The 21050-nt window shown below is 44.5% G+C and overlaps 1 protein-coding gene across 2 annotated transcripts; it reads left to right on the plus strand.

Annotated features, from left to right (window-relative positions):
• Positions 1 to 12694, plus strand: LOC128594246 (natural cytotoxicity triggering receptor 2-like). Of its 2 annotated transcripts, none has more exons than XM_053602876.1 (6): positions 1 to 496; positions 659 to 988; positions 2304 to 2379; positions 3652 to 3776; positions 5222 to 5280; positions 6787 to 12694. In XM_053602876.1, the coding sequence occupies exons 1-6, from the start codon at positions 415 to 417 to the stop codon at positions 6985 to 6987; spliced, it is 873 nt and encodes a 290-aa protein (XP_053458851.1). In that variant the 5' UTR covers positions 1 to 414; the 3' UTR covers positions 6988 to 12694. The 2 variants fall into 2 exon arrangements, with proteins under 2 accessions (XP_053458851.1, XP_053458852.1); XM_053602877.1 differs by having other exon boundaries at positions 23 to 472.
• The last annotated feature ends 8356 nt before the right edge of the window (positions 12695 to 21050 follow it).

The raw sequence follows: 21050 nt of genomic DNA on the forward strand, positions 1-21050 counted from the left end.
CCCTAACTCTGTTACTCACTTTCCCGTCTGTGCTTGACTTGGGTAGGGAAAGGAAACTTCAGGAAACTTCTTGAAAGAGGAGAAATATTTCGCCACAGTTTCCTGCTGGTCTTTCTCAGATTTCCCCATTCTTGACCCCAATGATAGGAGGTGGCCTTACAGGAAAAGGTTTGGCCTAGGGAAGCCCAGCAAGAGTGACAGAGTCCCCTGCAGCCTTGGTCCAGTCCCAGGGCTGAGGCTTTCCAGGCCCAGATGTAGAGCCTGCAGCTGGAGGGTCCCCAATAAGAGAAGGCCTCACCGCATCTTCCCAGGTCTCCTGCTTCCTGGAGGGAGGCCTGTGCTTTGATTTCTCCTCCCCAGGGCTTTCCTGCTCCCTCACATCCCTACCCCCACCCCAGCTCAAGAAGAGGACTCATGGCCTGGGAGGCCACGTGCCTGCTAGGGCTTGTCCTGCTGGTGCTCCTGGCCTCAGGTGAGGGGAAGATGGAAAGACAAGGTGGATGTGATGGGGGCCGTGTAGAGGGGCGGGCAGGGAACAGGGTGGTGCCATGGCCAGAGGCCAGCTCTGGAGCACAGCCTGAGTGTGGGCACAGAGGGTTGCTCCCTGAAGACGGAGGCCCCATCTCCCAGCCCTCCTGACCTGCGGGTTTAACTTCAGGTTCCTGGGCACAGAAGACAGAGCTGCTGCCTGCCCTGGAGGGTGACACCATCTCTGTGAGATGCCAGTACCGGCCTTCCCAGCTTTTGCGTGTGAAAAGCTGGTGTAGGCAAACAAGAGCCAGGACATGTTTGGTATTAGTGGATAGTCCCAGGACAGTGCCTCGGGAGCCTCGATATTCCATCCAGGATGATCACACCTCTGGTGTCTTCACCATCACCATGACTGAGCTCAGGGGGAGCGACTCAGGGGTCTACTGGTGTGGAATATCTAATCTTCAGTCTTCCCAGATCTCTGTTCTCAAAATCATCCATCTGGTGGTATCTCAGGGTAAGTGCTTTCCCTTCTCAGGTGTGGGTCTCAGACTTGGGGAATCACAAGTGTTGGAACTGGAGAGGACCCTAGCACTCCTTTTCTTCAACCCTCTCTTCACCAAACACTGGGGCACAGAGGGGAAAAGCCCCGGTCTGATGTCACCAGCTGCTAAAGGGCAGAACAAGCCCAGAACCCAGACCTGCTGGCTGCTGGTTGGTTTTTCATCCTACAACAAGAATTCTCTTAGGAATTTTGCTGCTACTAACAGGACTCCTCCATGGATCTGGAATGACTTTAAAGCTTCTCATGCTTGAGCACACAGGCCTATTGGTTCCTTCCTGCACATTCCTACCCCTGCCCCTGAGCCTCCTCTCACAGGCTGTGGGTCCCTCATATAGCTGAGCTGCAGAGCAACAGGGCAGTGTCAAGAACTGTGCACAGATGGGAGGTGGCTGGATGTGGAGGCAGATGTGAGACTTAGGGGTGAAGTTGGGCAGTGGGGCTGCCTGGGGCTCAGGGGCCCTGGGTCCTTCCCTGGGACCTGCTGCAAACAAGTAAGAGTCCCTAAGCCACATCATGGAAGGTATGGGGTACCTCTAATCTCAGGACCTTGGGTACCCCTCCTAAAAACTGCAGAGTGGCCTGGGTCTCCACGTCTTTCTGTAGTTATCAGGACTTGAGGGCACCTCCCAGGCCCTCCCTGCTACTGAGCCCACCAGGTGATGTCATGGGTGCCTGGAGGACCTAGGTCAGCCACTGGGGCTTCACTGCCCATTCCATGCAGGGCATGGGGCCAGGCCAGGCTCCAGAAGGGGACCTGAAAATCTTGAGATCCCATTCTGGGCTGGAAGAGCCCACAGCCCAGCCAGAAAGACAATGGACAAAGGGTCATGATGCGGGGTGGTAGGTGGCATAAGCAAAACATGCCAGGTGGAGACCCACTGAAGGGAGGGGTCAGGTCACCAAGCAAGGCCAGGGGTCTGTCCCCCCTCACCAATAGAGGATGCCACAGAGGAGGTGACAGCAGCTGGGTCTTGTTGGATGAGCAGGGATTTATCCAGAGGAGACATAAGAGCTGGTTCAGGAGGCGTTAGAGGTTGACAGTGCTATACCCACTGCACACACGCCTGTGTGATACCTCACTAAAGCCACTCGCACTGCGGCCCTTCACCGTGCGGGAGCTCCAGCAGAACTCAGCTGATGCCTCCAGGCCTTTTCAGGGTGTCTGGGGCTTCTCAGCGTCCTTGCTGGGTCTGGGCCATGTGCGGGTGCCTCCTACCTAGGACAGGGGCCTAGAAGAGGGTGCTCCCCTCACTGTCATTTCTTACAGCTTCAACACTACCCCCCACCAGGAGCACCAGGAGGACAACAGTCCTGACCTCTGCGACCAGCCCTGTCATTGACAGGTACTGCCACACCCCTGTGTCCTCCCAGCCCTCCTCGTCCTCCCACTCTCTGTCAACTATGCCAAATGCCTCCCAACTAACATTCTGCCACAGAGGCCCAGCTCTCAGTGGGAAGGAGTGGGGTCAGACAGGTCGCCTCAAGTCACTTGGCCTGAGCCTCAGTTTTCTCATCTTCAAAATGTGGCCATAACATTCCCACCTTACATCAGGGTTTCTAATCCTGGGCACTGCTGGCATCTGCAGCCAGATGATTCTTTGTCATAGAGGCCGTCCGGTGCACTACATGTTTAGCAGCATCTCTGGCCTTTACTCATTAGATGCCAGTGGCATAAACCTCCCCCGACCACCCAGATGTGACAACCAGAATTGTCTCCAGACTCTTTTAGGTGTGCCACAATCACCCCCAGTTTGGAACCACTGCCTTACAGGGTTGTAGGGAAGATTAAATGAGTGTGGATTTGAAGGGTCAGTCCAGGGCAAGGACTTCTTCTTTCATTTCCGCCCCCTTCCAGCCCTTCTCCATCTTTCCATGAGAGCAGAAGCAATAACCCAGAGGCACAGTGGGTCTAAGGAAAGGGCACACTGCAATTACAACAACCCATGACCTGTTTTCTTTTCTACCCTTGCCTGATGGATTCCAGCCGCAGCACTGGATCCTGTGGTGTCTTCCTACCTCTGTCCTCCCTCCCCCCTCCCTCCCTACCATTGCTGAAGACCATGAGCCCTGGTCTCTTGTAAACCACAGCTCTCCCCTTTCACCCTTGACACCCTAAGAGCCTGTCGTGGTGTAAGAGAGTCTGCCCTTGTGTTCCTCCTTTGACTCGAGACAGCCCCTACTAAAACGAATTTATCATCTGGCAGAGCTGTTGGCCAGTGATAGCAGTATGCCCTGAGTTCCCTGTGCCTCATAGAGAAGGGTTGAGGTTAAGGAGCTGGAGCAAGAAGGGTTGAGGGACAGATGCTGGGAAAAGTGAGTGCAGATCCTGCAACAGAAGGAAAGTTAAGGGACAGTAAGGAAAGGAACAAAGATAGCATCAACATCCCCATCTTACAGAGAAGGAAACCAGCCCGAGATGGAATGGCTTGCCAGAGATGCATGGCCTGCAGAGCCAGAGCCCTGAAACATATTTGCATATATGGCTGTCCCCTGGTCAACTGAGCAGGAGGGGACTTTGGCGGAGGCTGAAAGACAGTGAAGGCCAGTTGTAACAATAGGGCAGAAGATTGGGCTGGGCTCTCACCTTCCTCACCTAGCTGGTCCTTATTCCGAAGCCCTCTGGACAAGTGGAAATTTATCACCCTGAGTGTGGTGGTGGCCGTCCTGCTTGTGCTGGTGCTGATGCTAGCTGTCATCATGGCCGTGCGCCTCCAGAAAGCCCGAGGAAAAGCTGGGAAAGGTGAGTCCCTGTCACTGGCTCTGAGTAGACCACAGAGTGCTTAGCCATTTATTCAGCAGTCTGACAGCCCTGGAGACAAAGCTTGTTATGCTCATCTTGCCAATGAGGAAACTGAGGCCCCAGAGGTGAAATGGCCAAGATCACCTGGGAGCCCCCTATGAGTCTCTCTCCCTTTGCTGGGGAGCCAGTGTGGGCAGTCCTGAGCGGGGACCAGTTCTCTCCAGAGAACCAAGGTCAGTTCCCTCAAAGCCAACACAACTCAGCCCCGGTTTGCCTAAAACTAGGTGTCCTAGTGTCCTTTTTGGATCATATAATTTTGCCATCTTTTGAGTTAAGGCTTTTTAAAAAATTATGTAAAGGTAGCTTTCATGATATTGTTGCTCTTATTTCTAAATTTTGTTTTCCTGGGGGATTTGTCACTTGGGTCTGCCCCCCACCACCGCCAGAGGCTCTGGTGCCTTTCCCTTCTTCCATTACTTTCTACCTAGTAAGTCCTATTTTATCATTGAAAAACAAACAAATAAATTTTGTCTTCCTAAAAGCATATCAAGGACTTTTTAATTTTAAAATTTTAAGTTTTTAGCATTAATTACATGTGAAATCTGCCGCATCTTGTATGAAATTTATCAGATTAGTAACCTTTGATAAATTCTACCTTTAGAATTTATTTAGAATTCTACCTTTAGCTCACCTTTCTTGCTGTTTTTGTTTGTTTCTTTGGTTGGTTGTTTGGTTCAGCACTTAAGTACTGGGTGGCTATTAATCCTATACCCAAAAGATGTTTCTATTGACAAGATTGAAATGGGTGAGCAGAGCAGAGTTATATTAGATCTCATTGGTTTTAATTTTTAATATTATAAAAATCCTAAGGGAGGAGTGGATTATAAAATTTTATATACATATTTTTCAAACTGTGAAAAATCAATTTAGTAGATCACAATAGCATTTTTATAAAACAAAATAAAAAAGTAAAATGTTAAAATTCTTTGTACATTTTTCATTAAACTTTTCTTTCAGGAGTGTGTATGTGTATGTATAGGTACATGAATGTGCATGAATGTGTTTTTTTATGTAGTAGCGGGTAAATCATATATTGCATTGGGGATCCCAATCATAAAAATTTGAAAGACATTACTATGTGCAACTTCATCATCAAATAGATTATACTTAAGTTTGATGCTTAAATTTGGAATTTTTAGTGACCTGGAATAGAAAATTAAGTTTATTGGTCCCCCAATTTGTTTTTCTCTTTAGCGTCCTTGTATACTACTATTGCTGAGCACTTGGGACTTCCCCAGGCAGGAACGTGTCCCATGATCAAGCCCTGGCATTTTTCCAATCAGGAGTCCTTCTGCCCAGCCAGGACTCCAATCTCCTCTTCCTTATTTCCATGGAAGGTGAGTAGGGAGAAGTCCCTCCCCTAACCTTGCCTATTTTCTTCGCAGGTGAGGATGACTCACACCATGTCTACAATGAATTTTCTGTCCAGAAGGAGGAGACCATTGTGAGTAGGAATGACCTTTCCCTGAGACACAGAGGTCCACAGCTTGTTATTGCTCTTCTTTAACTACCTGGTCTGCACTTACTTCTAGTCTCTATTTATTCTGAATCTTGGTTCACACACGCTCTGCTGCCTCGTGTTTTATCTATGTCCTTCCTTTCTCTATATTTCCCAATTCAAATTCTTTAGAGAAAGAAAGAATTTGGCAGACTCAGCTTTTGACCTTCACCTCCATGAGAGACAGCTTTTATGTCTCATAGGCAATGATTCAGCCTATGGATTGGCTGCCATTGGTCCAATCAACTATGGAGATGCCAATTTGTCATGTGGCAAACAGCATGGCTCCCTAGGACGCTGTCTTTCCCCCCATGTAGGTCTGTTCTGTCTAAAGATCGAAGGCTCTTAGAACCACAGAATCACAGAATTGGGAGGATCTAAAGTCATCTTGGCCAATCTGTGTAATACTAGAATCAACTCTAAAAACAACATCCCTACCAAGTGCTCTTTCCAGCTCAATGCTACTCAAACGTGATTGTGCATAAAAATCACTTGGAGGGTGGGCCTATAGTACAGTGGTTATGGTGCCAACCACATGCATGGAGGGTGGCGGCTTCAAACTCAACCCCGCCAGCTAAACATCAATGACAAATGCAACAAATAAATAGCCAGCTGTTGTGGCAGACACCTGTAGTCCCAGCTACTTGGGAGGCTGAGGCAAGAGAATCACTTAAGCCCAGAGAGTTTGAGGTTGCTGTGAGCTGTGATGCCACAGCACTCTACCAAGGGCAACATAGTGAGACTCTGTTTCAAAAAAAAAAAAAAAATCACAAGCATTAAAACAGAATTCCTGGGCCTTACCCCAGACAGTTTTGCTTTAATACATCTGGGGTAGAGCCTTATTCTTCATTTTTAATAAGCTATCATGAGATGTTGGTGCTGTGTAGCCTTCCCTAGCCTGCCTGCCTGCCTGCCTTCCTTCCTTCCTTTCTCTGTTTCTTTCTTTCTTTTTTTTTTTTCGAGACAGAGTCTCACTCTTTGCCCAGGTTAGAATGCTGTGGCCTCAGCCTAAGTCACAGTAACCTCAAACTCTTGAGTTCAAGTAATCCCCCTATCTCAACCTCCTGAGTCGCTGGAACCACAGGCTGCCCCAACACCTAGATAATTTGTATATTTTTAGTAAGAGACAGGGTCTAACTCTTGCTCATATTGGTCTTAAACTCCTAAGACCAAGGAATCCTCCTGCCTCAGCCTCTCAGATTGCTAGGATTACAGGCGCGAGCCACCAATGCTTGGCCCTGAGCCTATTCTTAAATATGTTCAGTGATGGTGATTTCACTGCATTTTGAAGCAACTTTCCTAGTCATTCATTCCAGAGGCTCTGTAGGATTAATACCTTGTCCCACATTTTATCCCTGTCCCTGCCCTCCACCCAGCTCTGGGCATATAGAGGCTCACTGACCATGCTAGCTATGATCCAGACAATGGATGTCTGTCTTTTTTGATTCTCAGGGCTATGCTCACATGGTGTCTGATAAGGACTCTGGGGATATCTGCTATGCCTCACTCATCCACCTAAACCACTCCAGCCCTGAAGACTCCATCTATGCCAAGACCCACCCCAACCTGAAGCACATGCCTGACCCCATTCTGTCTGTGGAATATGCCAGCATCACTGGAAAGGGACCCAGCCCTCCAAGTCAGCTTCCCTAGAAGTGGAGTCTAGAAACTAAAGGCAGAATTCACCAGGCAATGAGCATTTATCTAATGCTCTACCAGTAATGGGTGACTTCCAAAGATAGCTACCAATTCCCAGAGCTACCCACTCCTGCAAGGGAGGTAAGGAAAAGAGAGCAAAGGAAGGAAAAATCCTTATGAGCTCAGAGGGCAGAAGCTTTCAGTCTGAGAGCTGAGATTCCATAATGGGCAATTTCTGGACACCTGTTGTCCCTGTCCCCAGGATCCACTAAGACAGAGTCCAACTAGAGAGATGACTCTGAACCTGTGTCTCTGAGTATCTCCCTCTGTGACCTTCACTTCCTTCCTGACCAGGGCTATGAAGTCCTCACAGATTGCGAAAGCTCCCCTATTGACACCTGTCTCCCTGAATGCCCCTCCCTAACTGTCCTCTCTGGACCTCTAAGTTCTGAGAGGTTCTGGGAAGTTCTGGGAAGTTCTGGGCACTCTCCATCCCCCAGATCAGCTCTCTCCTTTCTAGACTCCTGATTCCAACATCCCTCCCACTCATGAAATGCTTAGGACCTTGCCAGGAGGAACTCTGGTTTGTGAACAGTGTCTACTCCCTGGCCCTGGTCTTTGCCATGCAGAATATGGCAGGGGACCTTCCTTCCCCGTGGCCATCCACATAGCTCCATGAGAACTAATGTAAGTTCCTCTGCCTCCCATAGACTCCATTATCTACTCTGCTAACTGCATCTTAGGCAAAAAGAGTAGGTGGGGAGGATGCCTCCTACTTAGTCTAAGTACATTCCAAAGGGCCCTTTGAGAAACAGGGCTCCTTTTTTGATAATGTGCCTCCAAGAAGTGACTTGGAACTCTGGGAACTCCAGGACGGGTGGGTGGAAGGGTGAGGTCCTAGCTACGTAATGGGGAAGGAAGATTGCTTGCAATCGAAGGTTCATCATTTCTCAACAGTGACTTTAAAGATCACTGAATCCAGCTGCTGATGGGATGGCCAAGCCCCATCTATAAAACTCAGTAAGAAGTCACACAGAGGACAAGGAATTCACCACTGCTGCTTAGCAGCTGGCTTGTGAATGATTTTGTCAAATAGGACCTGGCTTCTCCATGGTCACAATGGGACCAAGGTCAGGATGCATCATGGCCAGAGAGTGAGGGGTTGAAGAGGAATGGGTGGGAGGTTTGGGGTCTGGTGGGCCAGTCTTTGAGAATATGAGTTCTTCCTGTGAGAGGAAGGTGGGTAAGTTCCTGTCATTTCTGACTGTGACATCTCTGCTGCCATCATCTGTAACCCAGGGTCCCAGGGTCAAGGAATGGTTCTGTCCCCAAACTGTGGCTCCATGGGGATACAAACTGTGCAGACCTATAGGGACAGGGAGTTGGAAGTTGAGAAAGTCTGGGAGTCGGAAGGGAGTGGCATGTTCGGAGTGTCACCCTGACTCCTGAGGTCTCTGCCTCAGCAATCCAGATCTGACTCCTAGGGCCTGGACAATTGCTCCACCCTGATCTCCTGGTCAACCTGGCTTTGCTTTGAGACGGTCACTGGCATTGACTTGTGGCCTCATTTGACCTCTGGTCCTTCATAGTTCCAGGCTGTCAACAGTGTCTTGGCTGTTGATCTGTATTTTAGACTAGATAGCCACTGAGAGCCCATCTTCACCATGTGCTCCTCAACTCAGCTTCCCTGCCTGTATTGGTCCAGCTACAGCACCAGGATCCATGCAGGGGATCAGGTTCCTCATAAATTGTCAAAACCAAAAGGATTCACCCACCAGAATTCTTAGAGTTATGACTGGTCTATATCCATTAAACAAGCATTTATGGGAGCCTGCTAACTGCCAGTCACTGTGCTTAGGGTTGGGGATACAGAGATTCGGTCTAGTAAGCCAACATCTATGGCATGCTTAAAATGTGCCAGATTCCTCTTCATGGATTAATGGCTCAAACATCCCTTTAAGGTCAGTACTTTCCCTCATTTTACAGAGTGGAGAAATTGAGGCACAAAGAGGTTAAGTAAGTTCCCAAAGTCACCCAGCTAGTAAACGGTAGATCTTGAACTTTGAAGTTTTAACCATTATGTTTTTGTGCCTTTCCCTTAAGGGTGTGTGTGTGTGTGTGTGTGTGTGTGTGTGTGTCGGGTAGATGTATGAAAAAAATAATGGCAATGCAAAGCAGTCTTGGCTGCAGCTAGAGAAATGCTGAAGGAGCTCGGGAGGATGGGGGAGCATGACTTTTGGATACAAGTCCCCAGGAGGCAAGAGGGGACAGAAGTGGTGACCTCTCACCTGGAGAGTTTAAGGGTTCCATACCAAATTAACCAGGGGCCCCTGATAGGAGGGAGAGGGCTGTTGCTGCTACCACCAAAGGCCCAGAGGCCCCTTTCCAGAGACATAATCTCAGAGATGTATGCCTTTTCCTTATCCCAGTACCAGGCAGGACCCACAGGAAGAGTACGTGAGGAGCAGGGAGGATGAGGAGCAGGAGGAGGAGACAGACAGGACGGAGTGAGTGCTGCTCCTTGACCTTTGGAACCCCGGGAGGCTTTAGGCTCATTGCATACCTCTGCATCTGCACTGCACGGCATGTGAGCAGCACCCTTCTCACTAAGGCTCTGCCCGCCCAGCTGCACAGTGGGTCCTCCCTTCACTTCACTTCCCCCTGTTCTTTAGACGCATGAAACAATAGGTAAAGATTTTCTTCATCAACCTATTTGATATTTTGGTGGTTGTTTCTAGCCACTAAGTTTTGGGATAGTTTTAGGATATAGCAACAGACAATCAACACAAATAGCCAAGACAAATTTGAATTTTCCCCCATCAAGTCCATGGGGGAAAATAGATAGCTTTACCTTACCAGAAACCACAACTTACTATGAAGTCATAGTAATTGCCGCACAATCCTGGAATGGAAAATCGGCCAAGGCAACAAAATTAAAAGGCAAGAAATGGGCCCATGTAAATATGAAAAGTTGGTATTTGACAGAGCCACATTATGTATCAGGGAGAAAGGATAGATCATTTAATGGGGCTGACACAACTATCTATCCATATGTGAAACAAAATAAAATTATATTTCTACCTTATGTCTTACACTAAAATAAATTCCAGGTGGGTTATATTCGTAAGTATACACACAGATAGCCAAATAAGAAAATGTTTAGACAAAACTCTGAGCTATTATGATTTTAGGACTCAGAAAGATTTTTTAAAAGATAGCAAAAGCACAAACTATAAAGGGTAAACAATGTGACATAGTTTACTATGTTGAAATTGAAAACTCTGATATGCAGAAGACACCAGAAGTAAAGTGAAAGGGTGTACACAGAACAAGAGAGAGAGGTCAGGGCTAGTGTCACTTGCTGACCCAGAGGAAAGTGGCCAGAAGACCTGTAACCCTGGAGGGCTACTTTGGTTTAGATGAGAAGAGAAAGGGGAGGATTCAAGGTAGGAGACAGAAAAGAAACTACTGGCTTGGGAGAAGAAATGCCAGTGCATCACAACGTATCAGTCAGGGTATGTTAGCTGCTGTAACAACAACAACAAAAAAAAACAATGAAAGTTTATTTCTCACGCTGGGCACAGTGCGATGGAGATTTATGAGCAGTCTATGCTCCACACGGTCACTCAGGAGCCCAAGTTTCTTCCAACTCGTGGCTCTGTTATTCTGTAGAGCCTCAGAGCCCTCCAATGAATCCTCTATATCACGTCAGTAAACAAGAGGAGAGAGAGAACAGGCAGTTTTATGGGAGGGGTGGCCTGGAGTGGCAAACTTAGTCACTCTAAGTCACAGAACACAGTCACACGGCCACCTCAAACCATAAGAGAGACTGGAAGATACAGTCTAGCTGTGTTCTCAGAAGAAAATAATTTGGTGGACAACTACTTAGTCTCTTCCAAGACCAAGATATTCTGAAATACAAGTTGTTGATGTAAGTTCAAAGTCCTCAGGGAAGCTTCCTCAGGATTCAGAAATGTGACCTATCTTCTCTTCCTGCTACTGCCTCGTCACCTGCCTGTTTCCATCTCCCAGGAATTCCAGCTGGATTTCTCAGCACAAGCCCCTTTCTCCACCTGCAACTATCATTCGTGTAACCCATTTACAAATGATTTTGTGAGGGTCCTGTCTTTCAGAGTTTCATTCTAGGAGATCCAGGCTGACACCAAAAGCAAGTCATCAAAATAATCTAGAACTCTATTCTGTTCTTTAGAGAACTACACAAGTATACATTTTCAAGTCCACATTATCTTGACGGCAATATCTGGCAGCTTCCTTCTCACTCACTCCCCATCCAATCTTTCTCCAAGCCAGTTTTTTCCTGGCTCTTTAATGTTTTGCTCATCCACTGGTTGGCCGTTAGTGTCTTCACTAAAGAAGACATGTCTCCTTAGCCAAACACTTAGAAATCAACAAGGTGGCCTGAAGTAGGTGAAAGTACAGGTCCTTCATATCTCTCTGGTCCCTGATATTTTAGGTCTATGTTTTAGGAGTTGTGATAGTTGAGGTTGTGATAATAGTTTGGAAATGTGAGGCAGGAGATTGACCATAGGGAGGTCTGCTATATGTCAGTAACCTTAGAAAACCAAACCTGTGCCTCACAAGTAAAGATGAATACGCTTACTGTAGTTATTCAAGTATTTAGACTTGCTGCTCAATGCTTCATAAAACATTAACGTCTTAAGAGATGTTAGTAAATGTCATGTGAAAATATTTCATGCTAGTAATATATTGTCTCCAAAGATTTTAATGTAAGGAAAAATAAACATGTTTATCACAATTTTCAAAAACCAACTCTCTTGCTATCCATTATTAGAAAAATAAGGAAATATATTATGTTATGTTCATACCAAGTAATACTACTTAGATCTTATAAGGAATGAAGTAAAACTCTATCTGTTGTTATGGAAATATGTCTAAATTTCACCTTGTACTAAGCTATGTTATTCTGCACAGGTTGCTTAATACCTTTGAATCTTAGTTACCTGAAACAATAATTTTACCTACCTTATAGATAATGATATATCAGTTAATACATACTACATTAATTAATGCATAATCAATATATTAATTAATGCCAATATAATAATTAATATATAATAATGCAAACATGTAAAGTGTTTAGAACAATTGCTAGCATGTAGTAAGCACTTAACAAATGTTAGTGTTTATTATTATTATTATTATTATTTTGCAGTTTTGGCCAGGGCCGGGCTTGAACACATCACCCCTGGTGTATGGGGCAGGTGCCCTACTCCATGAGCCACTCCGGCGCCACCCAAATGTTAGTGTTTTAAAGTGGTAGAATTAGGGACAACTTTTACTTTTTCAGAGAAAGTTTTTATGTATTGTTCACATAAACATTATTAAAAAGTAGTTTCTTCTTAGTAAATGTAGAATATAACTGTCTTAACACAATCACTAAGAAAATGCCAGGAAGGCCATATTAACCAGTGTGATGAAAATGTGTCAAACTGTTTATAAAACCAATGTATGGTGCCCCATGATCACATTAATGTACACAGCTATGATTTAAAATTAATTAAAAGAAAATAGTTTCTTAAGGATTTTTGTAAATGCTTAAAACCTTTTATGTGGTTCATAAAAGGACAACATTGCTAATTAACTGTGTAACAAGAAGTAAACCCTCTAATAAAAAAAGAGGAAAAAGTCACAATACAACTGCTCCTTGTTTTATTAATTACCTGTGGCTTAAATTTATTTTTTTTGAGAGTTTCTTCTCACAGCACTTCAAAAGAACTGAGAAGAAAGAAGAGGCGCAGCCATCCCCAGTTCCTGCCACAAGCATGTTCCGGGGAAACTAATAAGCCAGCCTCACAGAGAAGACAGGAAAAAAACAACCCAGCCTCTTGATATTGGCTGAGAGCAGCGACTATTTTTTTTTGCTGGTCCCTTCGTCCCAATAAAAACCTCAAACTCCTTACCCTGGCTGCCAACACTTCTTGTTTCTCTCCTCTCATGCCCTCCTCCCCCTGGGAAGTAACATACACTGTTTGCTTCTTTCTCTCCTAATCTTCGTGTTGAGAAGTCTCTCCCCGCCGGAGCTAGGAGTTCCCACCCCAGCAGTTAATAGGCATACTCTCCACCTGAGCACAGCCGCTTCCCTTGGAAGAGATGGCCTATGACTTGAAGATATGATGTTTTGACTGCTCATAAACTATTTACAAAGTAACTATTGAAATCATTGATGTATGCCATCTATTTAGTAAATACTGTTATATCTTAAGTCCTAATTTCAACACATAGGTCTTTAAGGTCTATATGTATATAAATTCGAAAAATTAACTAATGTATATATTTTGAGACAGAGTCTCACTATGTTGCCCTCAGTAGAGTACTGTGGTGTCACAGCTCACAGCAACCTCAAACTCTTGGGCTTAAGCGATTCTCTTGCCTCAGCCTTCCAAGTAGCTGGGACTACAGGCGCCCGCCACAACGCCCGGCTATTTTTGTTGTTGTTGTTGTTGTTGCAGTTGTCATTGTTGTTTAGAAGGCCTGGCTAGGTTCGAACCTCCCTGCCTTGGTGTATGTGGTCGGCGCCTTAAAACACTGAGCAACGGGCACCAAGCCATCTAATTGCTATTTTTAAAATTCTGCTAAAAAGTTGTGGAGAATCAATTAAGTTTTGCAGCAACTGATTTGTCTTTAGAATAATTTTTGCTTTCTACTGTAATCGAAGCACAAATAATAATTTCACAGCCCCTATTGACTTTCCAAAAATTTAGACTAGTTTTTACAATGTTTCATAGTTACACAATATTAGGATACACATAAGTCTTGGGATTTATTTCCTTGTTTGAGCCTAAGTGTGTTGTAGGTTTAAAAGGAAGGACTCATGACCTAGCTCAGATGAGGGCATTACAGAGAAATAGTGTCACCACTAGTGCTAGCCATGGGAATCAGTCCCTCCCCAGAAGAACTATTTTCTCTCTATTCAGAAAGGTGGCAATTCTCTAATAATCCTATTTCATTTTTAGGACATTATACTTCCAGCCATGGCAGGACCAATCTTCAGTTGGCAGATCTCTGTGGTCAAAGTCTGGGTTACAAATTCCACCTGAGTGACATTCTGACTCTCCGCTCACACTCAGACTGGAAGCCCAAATAAGCCTTTCTGGTCTGAGCTGGTTTGGCCATACATATCCCAAATTCTCTCAAGTGACTCATTTGAGGGCTTCCCTCAACCCAAAGCTCTTCTAGGACGCAGACACTACATACTTAGAACATCAACATTGCTTCCCTGTCCAGCAACAAAGAAGCAGCACCCTCCCAGCACTGCCTGTAGTGGGTGCTTGGAAAACATCTGTGGAATAAATGAATGTGCCCCTGGAGAGAGCTGCTTCAGGATCTTCCTTTTTCTTCTAGGAGGGTGAAAAGAATGCCAGGAAGAGGGAGCTGTCGGCCAAGTTCCCCAACAGAATCATGCACAAAAAATTTAACTGCTGATAATTTAAATGAGGTTTCTGGGTAAGGGTAAGGATATGGGAACAAGCAGGGGATGGTAATACATCCAAAGACAGCTGTCATACCACTAGATTTGAAAGAACAGAGAGAGAGAATTATATTCCTGTAACTACGTGGGAGAGTTATATTCCTGTAACTATGTAAGAGCTGGAGCCATGGAGCTGACACCAGGCGGAGCTGTGGCCATAGAAGAAGTCAGCCACAGTCTGAACCGCATGAAGGCATTAATACATACTACATTATGTATTAATTCAAGTGGGGAGAAATAAACACCCTGACTTATTTCTCCTCCTACCCTCCACCCTCCTGCCAATATCTCACTTTGGCCAGACCCAGTGGGATCCAGAGGGGTCAGCCTCCCAGAGACAGAGCAGGCCTGAGTAGGGCAGAGCACAGGTCAGGTGAGGGGAGCAGGCCTGGAAAATAACCAGCACAGTGGCCAAGAACATGGAAGGCAGAAGAAAAGCCTGAGAGTGGCAGCTGGGAGAAGGCCATTCATGACGTTTTAGGGACCACATGCACAGGAGCAAGTGAAGAGCATGAATAAAAGTTGCTCGAGAGAAGGAAAAAAACATTGTTTCTCTACTCTCACACTCAACACAAAATACTTCATCTCTGGTCATCGAAGTAAGTGTGTGTGTTCCCTCCCCACACGCACAAGCCATTTTCTAGAAGATACCAGTTGGATGTCTACAACTCAATTCATTTCTAGTGCTGCCTGGAGATAGAGCATCAGCTGTTAGGTAAATTGCCCCAGAAAAGCCCCTTCCCCAGAAAGCCCCTTCCTGCTTTCAACAGACCAAGACTAGCTGTCTCACTCTTAAAGTTACAGCTCCTTTCCAAGCACAGGGAGCTGCCCTCTGAACAACAGGGAGTTGCCTACTAGACATCTCCTTATCTCCCAATCACAAAACTTACCTCATCTCCCTGTCCCAATTACCCGCTGAAAATGTCAAACTTATGGCCTGCCCCTAACGGCTCTTCCCGCCAGAACAGTAACTCCTTATTGGCTATTCCACTATCCCGTCACCATTCTGAGACTTCCCCTATATAAAGGTGTGTTTTTCTTTTGGTCTCTCTCTCTCTTCTTTTCTCTCCTCCTTGGTGCTGCTCTGCGGCATCCCTCACCAATAAAGACCTTTCGCGCAAGCCTTGGTGGTCTGTGAGATCTTTGTTGGTTGAGTGCCGCCCTTTCATCAGCTCCTACAGGTTAAATCCCATAAGGCTGGCCCCACTTTAGATGCCAGTCACAAATTCCAGGTTGTAACCTGTATTTCTGGATCATTTTGCTATAAATTGGAGATTCCCACAATCCCTTCTTCAAATTTGATTAATTCACAGAATTCAGGAAAATAATCAAGTTCATCCATTAATTGAGAGAGGATACCGGAGAAGGGTGAGGTCTAGAAGAACAGGTCTTCTCAAGGAGACCACAAGGATACACCTGCAGGGTCCTCTCTTGGAAATTTGTAAACGTAACTTCCTGAAACTTGGAAATTTCCAAGTTCTGTGAAATCCTGTAGTTCTGTAGGGGCGGGAATAGCATCTCCCGCTTGATTCAAACTGGCCAATGAGAAGGGTACCCGTGGGGTGGAACTTTTTGACTGTCAATAAAAAGGGAAAGACCAAGGCAGTCGGGGAGCGCAGCCATTTGGAATTCTTCTATGCCGTAAGCTCCCGGCTGGTGAATAAAGCCCTTCCTCTTATAAACGTGGTGTTTGGGTGCTCTTTCTCTCCGTTGGGCCTTGTCTTCCTGCAACAAATTATAAAGGATATTAGAAAGGCTGCAGAACAGTCCCATCAAAGAGGTGCGTTGGGCCAGGCCGGTGGGGAAGCGCAAGTGCCTCCTTGTCCTCTCTAGGCACGCTAGTCTCCAGGCACCTCCTGCTGCTCAGCAGTCTGGAAGCTCTCTGAACTCTTATTTCTGGACTTTTTGTAGAGACTTTGATACAGGATTCCTCAACTCAGAGCTGGACAGGGATTCTCCAGTTCTCTTGGCCCAGGTGAGCTCCGAAATCAGACCCTTTTTTCCCAGGCACAGACAGCCTTTTCCAGGCCACACTCTCTGGGCTCTAGCTTAGACATTCATTCATTTGTTAATACACTCATTAACTTTGAAAAGGTGTTTTCCACCTAGCAAGTCCTGGCCAAATGTGATATAGACCCCTAGACAAAGGGCCCAAGTGGGAGACTTCCAACATAGGTGTCCCCTTTGCCAGAAGCTCTGGTGCCTTTTTACTCCTTCTGTATTCATTTCTGTCTAATAAAATGCTATCTTACCACTGATCCATGGTCCGTGGGTTCATTCTTCGAATCAGTAGAGGCAGAAATTCCCGTTACAACTTCATTAAGTAAGGGTGAAGTAAACACAAAATCCTAAGCCCTCTGCTAACTGAGTGGATCCCTGTTGGCCCAGGAGACCCCAGAAGCATCTTTTCTTTTTCTTTCTTTTCTTTTCTTTTTTTTTTCTGAGACAGAGTCTCACTATGTTGCCCTCAGTAGGATGCCATGGTGTCACAGCTCACATCAACCTCAAACTCCTGGGCTCAAGTGATTCTCTTGTCTCAGCCTCCCAAGCAGCTGGGACCACAGGCGCCCGCCCCAACACCGGTTATTTTTGGTTGCAGTTGTCATTGTTTAGCAGGCTCGAAGGTGCCACCCTCCATGTATGTGGCTGGCGCCCTTACTGAGCTACGGGTGCCAAGCATACGACTTTATGTGTAATTCCTGTCTCACACTTGGGTGTGCTTCTCTGGGCAGTGGTCACACATATTCAGCTCAGAATAAATCTCTTTAAATTATTTAACAGAGTTTGGATTCTTTTCCAGAGTTTGGTTTACTTTCTGTTGACAGTTCTAAGAAAGTGGTTTCTGATCCACCATCCACAGAGACACTAGTGACAAACACATTTAAAAACTATAAAAAATTCTTGTAAATGTTTGAAATATACCTTAAAATTATTTAAGCTTTGCTGGCCAGAATAAGATCTTAGAATTTCATCTGTGTGCTCAATTAAAACAAAGAGACTGGCTTGGCGCCCATAGCTCCATGGTTAAGGCACCAGCCATATACACTGGGGCTGGCAGGTTTGAACCTGGCCCAAGCCTGCTAAACAACAATGACAACTACAACAAAAAAAATAGCCAGGAGTTGTGACAGGCGCCTATAGTCCCAGCTACTTGGGAGACTGAGGCAAGAGAATTGCTTAAGCCCTAGAGTTTGAGGTTGCTGTGAGCTTTGATGCCATAGCACTCTACTGAGGGTGACATAATGCGACTGTGTCTCAAAATAAATAAATAATTAAAAAAAAACAGAGAGACTATCAAGACTTCTAAAACAATAAAGATAATGCTATACTTGATGTTTCAAGTTTTTCAAATAAAATCAGAAGTCTCTCATAGCTTCCTTTAATGATTTAAAGTTAAAAGAGACTCAAAAAAAGTGCGTGCAAAATATTTATTTTATTTATTTATTTTTTTGTGGAGACAGAGTCTCACTGTACCACCCTCGGTAGAGTGCCATGACGTCACACGGCTCACAGCAACCTCTAACTCTTGGGCTTAGGCGATTCTCCTGCCTCAGCCTCCTGAGTAGCTGAGACTACAGGCGCCCGCCACAACGCCCGGCTATTTTTTGTTGCAGTTTGGCCGGGGCTGGGTTTGAACCCGCCAACCCTCGGCATATGGGGCCAGCGCCCTACTCACTGAGCCACAGGCACTGCCAATGTGCAAAATATTTAGAGTCAGCTCTTTCCTTCTTTCTTATCTCTCCTTTCATCTTTGCTCCTAAACAATAGCTTTTTTTCTCTAGAAAATTGCTCCAAATGTTGACCTTTGTTATTTTCTTCTGTTCAAAAATTTCTCTATAATACCAGCTCTTAGAATGGGACACAGCTGCTCAATCAAACTGATTTATTCATGGAACTAAGAAATTAACTAAAGAAGATATAGGATGGTATGTGTCAGGGTGGCAACTCATAGTGCAGACTTAGAAAGAATTCTCAACACAAAGATTAAGATAGAAAGAGGTAAAAAGTTTACTTCCTAAAGGTGGGGCAGGGTATAGCATATGAAAGAAAGAAGAATTGCTGGCAATAGGATAAATGATTTCAGCTTTTTGCTGAGATTGAAAAGGGAAAAGAAAAAAATGGTTATTATTGTCAGTTGATTGATAGCAAGAAGGCAAGCCGCTGGTGAAGTGGCTGGGTCTATTTTTCAATTTGTTCTCTTCTCTGTGAGGCTGGCTTATCAGGGTCCTTGGAATATGGTCTGGCAGGAGCATGCTTTTTCTATTTTCTCAATTCAACTATTGAGAAAACAATCTCTTAAAACAATGAATTAAGCCACAGGTGGTTAATCAAACAAAGGGCAATGGTGTGCTGTGATCTTTCTCTTTAAAGAGCCAATTATGTGAGTTTTCTTTGATTTTCTTCTGTTTATTTTTCTCTGTTAGTTTATTACTATTTCCATCCTTTCAATATGTTTACATTTTTTTCCTCCTTATCCCAGTTTGGTATTTTTTTCCCTCTTACCATTTTGTCTGTCTCTAACAACCTCCAACCCAAATCTCTCCAAAACTATCAGTTTGGCTTTTAATATGTAAAGTCATTTAGCTTCAAATTGGACTAAAGAGATTAGCAATGTTTTGCCCCACGGTACATTTGTTTAACATATTTAAAATAATAGTTACCAAACTGTCTTTTACTAAAAAAAAGAAAAAAAAACTTTAAGAGTGGAGTCTCCACATTTTCTAAAAGAAACATTTGCCCTTTATCCTCTCTGGGGACTATTACCCACAGGGCTCATTTGCATAACAAGAGTACCTTTTCCTAACTAGTGGAGCCTTTTCTGTTCTCTCTCTCAAAATCTGTTTCTATGCTTTGCAACCCTAAAAAGACCTTTAATTTCCTGTCTTCTTCCTGTCTTTCTATGAGAGACATCTGAGACTTTTTGTATGCAAAGGGCTGAAGCATGTAAAAAAAGAATATATACACACACACACACACACACACATGTTTACACACACACACATACATACACACACACATAAAGGCTGATCTTAAACCTGGGAGCTCTCAATGACAAGTTTATATTTGTAGTTTTGACCCTCTAGATTCTGGTGTCTGGATAGGTAACCATGGTGAGGCTTGGAGACATGTTTTCAGAGTCTAGCCAATAGCTACAAGATATAACCAAGCCTAATATGGCCCCTTCTTCCCTTCCTCAGCTTTGCCTCCTAGTTATTCTAGACGTATCTTGTCTTTTGTCCTCAATAGGACACAGAGGCTCTGACCTTTGTAGCCATCTTGGATGCCACATGGTCATTTAAGACCTAAGATGACTGAGGGGATGATATCAGAGGGATATCTGTATTATAATTTTAAAATTCTTTTCAGTAATTTAAAATATTACAGTAATACTTAAAGATAATCATAAAGTGTCTGAGTTATTTATACATTAAAATATTAAAATATTATTATTATTTTGTTGTTGTGTTTGACTTATTTCTTTTTCCTTTTTTTTTTTATTGTTGAGGATTCATTGAGGGTACAAGAAAGCAGGTTACACTGATTGCATTTGTTAGGTAAAGTCCCTCTTACAATCATGCCTTGCCCCCAAAAGGTGTGGCACACACCACGGCCCCATCCCCATCCCTCCTTCCTTTTCTCTGCTCTTCCTTTTCCCCACCATAACTTTAATTGTCATTAATTGTCCTCATATCAAAATTGAGTACATAGGATTCATGCTTCTCCATTCTTGTGATGCTTTACTAAGAATAACGTCTTCCACGTCCATCCAGGTTAATACAAAGGATGTAAAGTCTCCATTTTTTTAATGGCTGAATAGTATTCCATGGTGTACATATACCACAGCTTGTTAATCCATTCCTGGGTTGGTGGACATTTAGGCTGTTTCCACATTTTGGCGATTGTAAATTGAGCTGCAATAAACAGTCTAGTACAAGTGTCTTTACGATAAAAGGATTTTTTTTCCTCCTGGGTAGATGCACAGTAATGGGATTGCAGGATCAAATGGGAGGTCTAGCTTGAGTGCTTTGAGGTTTCTCCATACTTCCTTCCAGAAAGGTTGTACTAGTTGGCAGTCCCACCAGCAGTGTAAAAGTGTTCCCTTCTCTCCACATCCACGCCAGCATCTGCAGTTTTGAGATTTTGTGATGTGGGCTATTCTTGCTGGGGTTAGAAGGTATCTCAGGGTAGTTTTGATTTGCATTTCTCTAATAATTAGGGATGATGAGCATTTTTTCATATGTTTGTTAGCCATTCAGCTGTCTCATTTAGAAAAGGTTCTATTCATGTGTCCTGCCCATTGTTGTATGGGATTGTTGGCTTTTTCTATGTGAATTAATTTGAGTTCTCTATAGATCCTAGTTATCAAGCTTTTGTGTGATTCAAAATATGCAAATATCCTTTCCCATTGTATAGATTGTCTATTTGCTTTGGTTGTTGTCTCCTTAGCTGTACAGAAGCTTTTCAGTTTAATGAAGTCCCATTTGTTTATTTTTGTTGTTGCAATTGCCATGGCAGTCTTCTTCATGAAGTCTTTCCCCAGGCCAATATCTTCCAGTGTTTTTCCTAT

This window comes from Nycticebus coucang, chromosome 9 (assembly GCF_027406575.1).
Source record: "Nycticebus coucang isolate mNycCou1 chromosome 9, mNycCou1.pri, whole genome shotgun sequence".
NCBI classification, from domain to species: domain Eukaryota; kingdom Metazoa; phylum Chordata; class Mammalia; order Primates; family Lorisidae; genus Nycticebus; species Nycticebus coucang.